Source organism: Chionomys nivalis, chromosome 19, assembly GCF_950005125.1.
Source record: "Chionomys nivalis chromosome 19, mChiNiv1.1, whole genome shotgun sequence".
Classification (NCBI taxonomy): Eukaryota; Metazoa; Chordata; class Mammalia; order Rodentia; family Cricetidae; genus Chionomys; species Chionomys nivalis.
Window position 1 is genome coordinate 62,081,552 of NC_080104.1, and position 8,876 is coordinate 62,090,427.

At 54.1% G+C, this 8,876-nt stretch overlaps 1 protein-coding gene across 1 annotated transcript; it reads right to left on the reverse strand.

Moving 5' to 3' along the window:
* Window positions 1-300: 300 nt before the first annotated feature.
* On the reverse strand, window positions 301-2,630 carry LOC130890552 (heat shock 70 kDa protein 1A). Its single transcript, XM_057794584.1, has one exon. The coding sequence runs from the start codon at window positions 2,374-2,376 to the stop codon at window positions 451-453; it is 1,926 nt and encodes a 641-aa protein (XP_057650567.1). The 5' UTR covers window positions 2,377-2,630; the 3' UTR covers window positions 301-450.
* Window positions 2,631-8,876: the final 6,246 nt, after the last annotated feature.

Sequence of the window (8,876 nt, forward strand, 5' to 3'; positions counted from 1 at the left end):
AATTAAAGTTTTAGCGTGGAAGACTAAAGTTAGAAATACACAGTGCAAAAAAGGTGATGAAAGCCAGTCTGTCTCGGGGATGACTGAGGGAAATAGAAGACACTGTCAACTTTAGCTGCTCTGGACTGGGACCAGACACTGAGACTGTCATGGGTACCTGGGCAGCAACTAATACTTTAAATTTCACACATCATTAGGTCTAAGAACACAAAATCCCTTTACTCTGTTTAAAAAAAAAATACTGTAGACAGACAAACTGGCAATGTTACTGTGGATATAAAGAACATAAACGTATAAAGTTTAACAGTCAACTCAATTACCCTCTAAAAGGCTGGAACTTTAGAACGAACCCAGGAGGGAAGGACCAACCCCGACAGACAGTGCAATGGCAGTCCTCTAGCGCGATCAGTCCACTTCCCAGAGGACTCCGGAGAGAGCAAGGAGGGGCCTCTAATCCACCTCCTCGATGGTGGGCCCCGACCCGGAGCCTCCCTTGGGCGCCTGGGCCCCGAAGCCCCCAGCCCCGGGAGCCCCCGCGCCCTGGTACAGCCCGCTGATGATGGGGCTGCACACCCTCTCCAGCTCCTCCCGCTTGTGCACGAACTCCTCCTTGTCGGCCAGCGTGTTGGCGTCCAGCCAGGAGATGACCTCCTGGCACTTGTCCAGCACCTTCCTCTTGTCCGCCTCGCTGAGCTTGCCCTTGAGGCCCTCGTCCTCCACGGCGCTCTTCATGTTGAAGGCGTAGGACTCGAGCGCGTTCTTGGCCGCCACCCGCTCGCGCTGCACGTCGTCCTCGGCCTTGTACCTCTCGGCCTCCTGCACCATGCGCTCGATCTCCTCCTTGCTCAGCCGGCCCTTGTCGTTGGTGATGGTGATCTTGTTGGCCTTGCCCGTGCTCTTGTCGGTGGCCGTGACGTTCAGGATGCCGTTGGCGTCGATGTCGAAGGTCACCTCGATCTGCGGCACGCCCCGGGGCGCCGGCGGGATGCCGCTGAGCTCGAAGCGCCCCAGCAGGTTGTTGTCGCGCGTCATGGCCCTCTCGCCCTCGTACACCTGGATCAGCACCCCGGGCTGGTTGTCTGAGTAGGTGGTGAAGGTCTGCGTCTGCTTGGTGGGGATGGTGGAGTTGCGCTTGATGAGCGCCGTCATCACGCCGCCCGCCGTCTCCAGGCCCAGCGACAGCGGCGCCACGTCCAGCAGCAGCAGGTCCTGCACGTTCTCAGACTTGTCCCCCATCAGGATGGCCGCCTGCACCGCCGCCCCGTAGGCCACCGCCTCGTCCGGGTTGATGCTCTTGTTCAGGTCGCGCCCGTTGAAGAAGTCCTGCAGCAGCTTCTGCACCTTGGGGATGCGCGTCGAGCCGCCCACCAGCACCAGGTCGTGGATCTGCGCCTTGTCCAGCTTGGCGTCGCGCAGGGCCTTCTCCACGGGCTCCAGCGTGCCGCGGAACAGGTCCGAGCACAGCTCCTCGAAGCGCGCCCGCGTGATGGACGTGTAGAAGTCGATGCCCTCGAACAGCGAGTCGATCTCCAGGCTGGCCTGCGTGCTGGACGACAGGGTCCTCTTGGCGCGCTCGCAGGCCGTGCGCAGCCGCCGCACGGCGCGCTTGTTCTGGCTGATGTCCTTCTTGTGCTTCCTCTTGAACTCCTCCACGAAGTGGCTCACCAGCCGGTTGTCGAAGTCCTCCCCGCCCAGGTGCGTGTCGCCCGCCGTGGCCTTCACCTCGAAGATGCCGTCGTCGATCGTCAGGATGGACACGTCGAACGTGCCGCCCCCCAGGTCGAAGATGAGCACGTTGCGCTCGCCCTTGCCCGACCGGTCCAGCCCGTAGGCGATGGCGGCCGCCGTGGGCTCGTTGATGATGCGCAGCACGTTCAGACCCGCGATCACGCCCGCGTCCTTGGTGGCCTGCCGCTGCGAGTCGTTGAAGTAGGCGGGCACCGTGATCACCGCGTTGGTCACCGGGTGGCCCAGGTACGCCTCGGCGATCTCCTTCATCTTCGTCAGCACCATCGACGAGATCTCCTCGGGGTAGAAGGCCCGGCTCTCGCCCTTGTAGCTCACCTGCACCTTGGGCTTGCCGCCGTCGTTCACCACCTGGAAGGGCCAGTGCTTCATGTCCGACTGCACCACCGCGTCGCCGAACTTGCGGCCGATCAGCCGCTTCGCGTCGAACACGGTGTTCTGCGGGTTCAGCGCCACCTGGTTCTTGGCCGCGTCGCCGATGAGCCGCTCGGTGTCGGTGAAGGCCACGTAGCTGGGGGTCGTGCGGTTGCCCTGGTCGTTGGCGATGATCTCCACCTTGCCGTGCTGGAACACGCCCACGCACGAGTAGGTGGTGCCCAGGTCGATGCCGATCGCCGTGTTCTTGGCCATGGCTCTCTCGCTCGCTCGCTCCCGCTCGCTCTCTCTGCTGCCGGGGCTCTGCGCTCAGCTCCTGCGAGGCTGCGCTCTGCTCTGCTCTGCTCTGCGGCGGGGAAGCTCCGGGAAAGGCTGGTCCTGGCCGGGGGTCCGGAAGGTCGGGAACGCGCACTTTCGCTTCTCTCGGCTGCTGCGAGGGAAACTGAGATTCCTTCTGCACCGCAGGCGGCGTCTGGAGCCCTGCGCGCCGCCCTGCGCCTTTATGCGGCGTCCTCCGGCCCCGCCCGCTGTCCCCTGGGCCAATCAGCGAGCCGGAAGCTGCCGTGGGGACCGGAATCTTCCAGCAGTTTCGCGTCTGGTGGAGCCTCCCCGCCTCCTCTGAGTAATCGCTGAGGAGGGTGCCGCCCCTGTCCAGAACTCTCCAGACCCTTCTGGGGTTCGCTGGAGAGGCCGGATTCCTGGGTAGGGCGGCGGGAGGTGCTTGGTGCCCCTGTTGCCATGGGGACGCACGGTAGCGGTCCCTGTGGGCAAGTGAAGCAGACAAGGGTCAACCTCTGGAGGTGCTGGGCGGTGAGAGGCGTATGAGACTCAGATCATCGAGGTGGTTTAAGGTCTGCAAACCATTTCTACAGGACGGGGGCACAGAAAGTTTCTCAAAGGAGGCGGGATAACGCTTAGCCAAAATGATTGTGATTGGGTCCAGGCTCGAGTGACAGCCTGCGGGCGTCCTGAGAAATGATCGTTCCTCTGTTTTTTCCCATCTTAGGTTTAAAAGGGGAAAGAGAAGAGGTCACGAACTATAGGGTTTTTTTTTTTCTTTCTGTGTTTACATCACGGTTAACGTACAAGTCAGCAGTAGATCGCCATAGGGATTCTTCAGTGTTTACAAAGGGATGTCTGTGTGTAAACCTTTGGTTCTCACGTTAAGAGGATCTGTGACCCGAATAAGGAAAGTGTCCCAGCGGGAGGGCAGGGCAGTGTGGACCCTGCCAGGACGCAGCCACTCCCTTTGCCTCAAGCTGGAGCCTGGCATTAGTAAGAAATAAAACTTTCCATCGAAATTGGCAGGGTGTGGTGGCTCACACCAGTCATCTCCTCACTTGAGAGGCTGAGGCAGGAGGACAGCAGGGAGTCTAATGCCAGTCTAGGTTGTAGAGGGAGACCCTGTCTGAAAACATTTTAAGGAAAGCAGAGAGTGCCAGCTTGGCTTCTCCTTCGCGTATCTCTTTGCCAGGCACCTTTCTTTCTGCTCAGTTTCTGGCTCTGATGGCAATAGTAAGGTCAGGGTTAACTTAGAGTTCTTTGGTTCTCCTGTCTGTGCCTGCTGCCTCTCTCCAGTCCTGTGTTTAGATGGAGAGATGGGGTGTTCTGTCCTGTGACAGCGTCGCACCTCACAGTGCATTTAAACCCACGTACTGGGTGAGACCCTAAGGCAGAGGTGTTGGGACCCGCCTACTGATTGACCTCTGAGCTTTTTGTCCTGGACCGCAAGGTTCAGTGCCTCATCTATGTCCTGTTTTGAGTACAAAAACATTTAGTCGTCAATGATCATCTTCTCTGCTCCCTTCCCAGTTCCTCCTCTCGCGTAAGGGGTAAAGACCCCCAGTTAGAGACCAGAAACTACAGTATGAGGCTGCTGGGTATGGTGGCCCATGCTTGGGCCGGAGGATCGATAGTTCGCAGCCAGCCAGGGCCACATTAGAACCTGTCTCAAAAAAAAAAAAAAAGAAAAAAAGAGGATTCATTGAGCCTCAGTTCTGAGGTAACAGTCTATGGCAGGGAGTGACTATATATATTTTTTTTGGGCTTCTTTCCTCTTTTTAATTTTCTTTTTTGATAAGGTCTATGTAGCCCAGCATGTTCTTGGATTCCTGTGTAGTAGTCAAGCCTGGCCTTAAGCATCCATCCTCCAGTTTTGACCCCCAAGTACTGGAATTCCAGGCCCCCCATAGGTTCCTGAGTGTAAATTGCAGGCTCCAGTTTCTGGAGGGAGCCCTGCTTTGGAACACAGCTCCACTGGCATCTTTGTGTGTGCTAGCGTGTGTGTGCACACAAGTCCATATCAAGACATCTCTTCCTGGAATCCAAGGGCATCTAATTGTTTGTGCTGTAGTTTGCTGATCTCAGCCGATGTTTTGAAGATGCATAGATCCCCTTTGTCCTTGGCAGACTGCAGCTTGTTCCAGTCAGGGCTAATGAAATAAATTCAGTTCTAGTGAATCACTACCCCGATCTGGTTAAACCAGTTAAACTTTCAGGGTTTTTCCACTACTCTGCAGCTCTGGCTGGGGATTCCTCTAGGAGTCCCTGCTAGCTGCCTCATAGCTCCCAGAGACCTTGCTATTCCCCACACCCCAGAGGCCTGCAACGATAACCTTGAGCTCAGAATGGTCCCCTGTCTCACCCACACAGTGCTAGGACTAACCCGAATGGCCACCACACCCGGGCCACATCTATTTCTCCACACGAACATGTTTGACATTTTGTCTGTCCTTTTAGCCTGGCTTCAGAGGCAGGAGTACAGTGATAGGTTTAATTGCTGGGCAGGAGAACCCCAAGAACCCCAAGCTGCTGGTAGAATCCATGCTTAGAATCCAAGACATCTGGATCTAATTATTAGCATCTCTTACCCCCACCCGCCTCCCCTGCCACACACACACACACACACACACACACACACACACTCCGAGAGGACCTTGGTTCATTCTGGAATTGGGTTTTTATTGAGGTCCATATTTGGAAATAACAGAGTTCAGGGTTCTGAGGCTGGGAGGCTATAAAGGACTTTTAAGGGGTGGGGAGCACCAGGGGTAGGAGAGGACACCGAGGACACTGGAGAGGGGAGAACCTTCCTCAGCAGGAGACTCCAGCATCTTTCTTCCTCTCTTCTCCTAACAGTTTCTCAGAGCGGCCCTGTCCTCATTTTTATCAGATGCTATGGTTTTGAGCAGATGCGAGGAAGCGAGGAAGCCAGGAAGCCGTCAGAGGAAGCGAGGAAGCCAGGAAGCCGTCAGAGGAAGCGAGGAAGCCGTCAGAGCAAGGGTCGTGAACCCCCAGGTGCCTTTCTTCTGCTCCTTTTGCTGTATTGCTGAGAGTCTCACCACTTAGTCCCAGCTGGCTGGAGCTCACAGGGGTCCTCCTGCCTCAGCTTCTCAGAGGCCCTGTGACAGACACCATCCTGCTGAGGCAGCCATTCTTAGGGGGATTGCAAAGGCCTTGGTGGCTGTAAACCTCTGCAGAGTTCCAGCAAGTGGAAGAACACTCTGGACAGGGAAAGACCTCAGTTTGGTCTGGAGTCTACCTCTTGGTCAAGGGTGCTTTTTGGTTTCATTTTAATTTTTGTTTGTTTTGTTTCCTTGTTTGTTTTAACAATGAAGTGCTTGTATTCTATTAAATCACCCAGGTCTCTATATGACCACCTCTAAAAGAGAGTTAACAGTATCTACTTCAGGCTGTGTGATGGAGCTCTGTAACTCCAGAGTGGGACAGGCCGAGGAGAAGGATGCTCTGAGACCATGACCTGGGCCATCTGAAGAAACCCTGCCTCGAAACAGCAAATGCACGGGTGGGTGCTGGGCTGAGTTCAGCTCTGTGCTTCTCATTGTGCACAAAGCCCAGGGTTAAATCTGCTACCATGGAAACCAGGGCCAGCATCACACAACTGTGATACCATCAGTGGGGAGGGAGAGGCAGAAGGACCAGAAGGTTGAGTTTATCCGTGGAGACAGTGAACCTGAAGACAGCTAGAATACACTACACCCTGTCTCAGGAAATAAACACCCCCAAAACTCAGACCAAACAGAAATCTGTTTCACAGTGTGGTGGCCTCAAGACTGGCTGGCTAATGCCCCAATAGCTGTCACAGTGTGTGCTCTGCAGTTTTCCCTCTTTGATTGGTAGGTCCACACACTCAGGTTCAGCTACTCACGCATTCTTGGTGAGGGCCCCACAAAGCTGGGGACCATTTCAGGCACCATGGAAGTAATTAAATTAGTTAAAACTGGGATAAGGCAGGTGCTGTGGTTTATATCTGTAATCCCAGCACGGAGGGACGGAGGGATTGTCACACTGCCACAGGTTTGAAGCAGCCTGGTCTATAAAACAAGTTCTAGGCCAGCCAGGGCTAGGCAGTGAGACCCTGCTCCAGAACCAAAGCACTGGACAGCTTCCCCTCTGGCATGCTTGTCTAGTGGGAGAAAGGCGTAGGCTTTGTCTAGGACCACAAAGAGAAGACAGAAGTCATTTCATTATGATGCAAAGTTGAGGAGTTTTTCAGATTTATATTTAATGAAGTGTATGTGTACATCAGTGCAGGAGCCTGGAGGACAGAAAAGGGCACTGGATCCCCTGGAGCTGGAGTTCCAGGCGGTTGTAAGTTTCTAAACTTGGGTCCTGGGAACCAAACGCAAGTCCCCTAGGACAGCACTTCCAGCTCTTACCAGGGAGCCATCATCTCTCCAGCCCCTAGTCAGACACAGGTTTTGAGGGAAAGGGTTAAGACAGAGAGGACCTTGGGAGTAAAGTGAGGCACACCTAAAACACGGGCCTGGACTTTTCAAAGAGGAGTGACTGCCACAAACTGCCCTGGTCCCCACCTGCACAACCAAGATAAGACGCATATTCCCCGCATTGTGCCAGAAACTATTTATAATCCCGGGTAACTGCAGCACCCGCCTGTCAGGGACCCACACAGCTTCTCACATCTTTTTTTTTTTTTTTTTTTTTTTTTTTTGGTTTTTTCGAGACAGGGTTTCTCTGTGGCTTTGGAGCCTGTCCCTCACATCTTTTTTTTAAGAACACGTCAGAGATTAGGATGAGGGAGAAGAAGGCAGGAGCTGAAAGGCCAGGGCACATTTCTTCCAACTCCTGCCTTCTTGACACCAACCTTCCCCGAGTCAGCCTCTCCACTCACTGACCACTTAGACTAGGAGGGCAGCGGTGTGAAGGTCACTCTGTGAGCTCTCAATGCAGGTCGGCCAAGCGACCACCCAGGAACTTCCCTCCTGCCCACCAACCAGATGATGGCTCTGCCCCTAAACTCCAGTCTGACCCACTTCCACCTCTGCCAGGATCGGGAAGGGAAAGGCAGCGCTGTGACCCAGGCATAGCTGGCACCCAGCACACAGAATCCGCTGGTGTTAAATGTGCAGTCTGGCTGAACTTGCTGTCCCAGAGCAGAGAGGAGAGGACTGGGGACCCAGGAGGGGAAGAGTTTGCTTTGTTAAGGAGTCTTCCTGAGAATAATGACTGGGCAGTTCCTTCCAGGTCAAACCGTTCCTCCCTGCTCTGTCAGCACTAGAAGTGACTGTGCCAAAGCAGAGCAAACTGGGATAGGAAAGGGGCAGGTTTGTTTTTCATTCATTCATTTATTTGTTTTTTTTTGTTTTTTCGAGACAGGGTTTCTCTGTGGTTTTGGAGCCTGTCCTGGAACTAGCTCTTGTAGACCAGGCTGGCCTCGAACTCCCAGATATCCGCCTGCCTCTGCCTCCTGAGTGCTGGGATTAAAGGCGTACGCCACCACCGCCCGGCTATTTATTTGGTTTTTGAAGACAGGGTTTCTCTGTAGCTTTTGGATCCTGTCCTGGAACTTACTCTGAAGACCAGGCTGGCCTCGAACTCACAGAGATCCTCCTGCCTCCGCCTCCCAAGTGCTCAGATTGAAGACGTGTGACACCACTGCCCAGCTCCTTTCTGCTTTAAAAATTACTGTGAGGTTTTTACTTTGTGTGTATGAGTGCTTTGTCTGCCTGTCTGTCTGTACCACTTGTGTGCCTGGTGCCTGCCAAATTTTTTTTTTTTTCGAGACAAGCTTTGGCCTGTCCTGTAACTAACTCTTGTGGAACAGGTTGGCCTCAAACTCACAGAGATCCACCTGCCTCTGCCTCCTGAGTGCTGGGATTAAAGCCGTGTGCCACCACCGCCTGGCACCAGTTGGTTTTTGAGACAATATTTGGGAGCTGGGAACTGGACCGGGATCTTTTGAGCCATCTCTCCTACCCCATCCATCTATGCTTAAAGTTTTTTCTGGTTTTCTATTTTTAGACTTCTTCTGTCGGCCACATGAGTCTTAAACTCCTGGCAATCCTCCTGTCTTAGCAATTCAAGTGCTAAGAGACCTCTCAGTGTCCTGAGGCCTCTTCACCCTCCTCCTTCTCTTGTTCATCTTCTCCCTCCACCATCATGGATGGGGTATATCTGTGTACTCCATACTAGGCTTTATCTTTAATTAATTTTATTTTATTTGTTTTGTCTGTCTGTATGTCTATGTGAGGGTTCTGGATTCTGGAGTCGCAGACAGTTGTGAGCTGCCATATGGGTGTTGGTAATTGAACCTGGGTCCCCTGGAGGAGCAGTCAGTGCTCTTAATGGCTGAGCCATCTACCCAGGCCCCAGACTAGTCTTGAACAGGAATCCCCTGGCCTCCATTTCCCAGTGGGAGGACAGGCCTGTACCACACCCAGCTCTACTTCATCAGATGGAAACAATGGAAAGATCAGCGACATTTATAACACTGA

Coding starts and splice junctions, on each gene's coding strand:
- LOC130890552 (XM_057794584.1), bottom strand. CDS start 2,376: ATGGCCAAGAACACGGCGATCGGCATCGACCTGGGCACCACCTACTCG.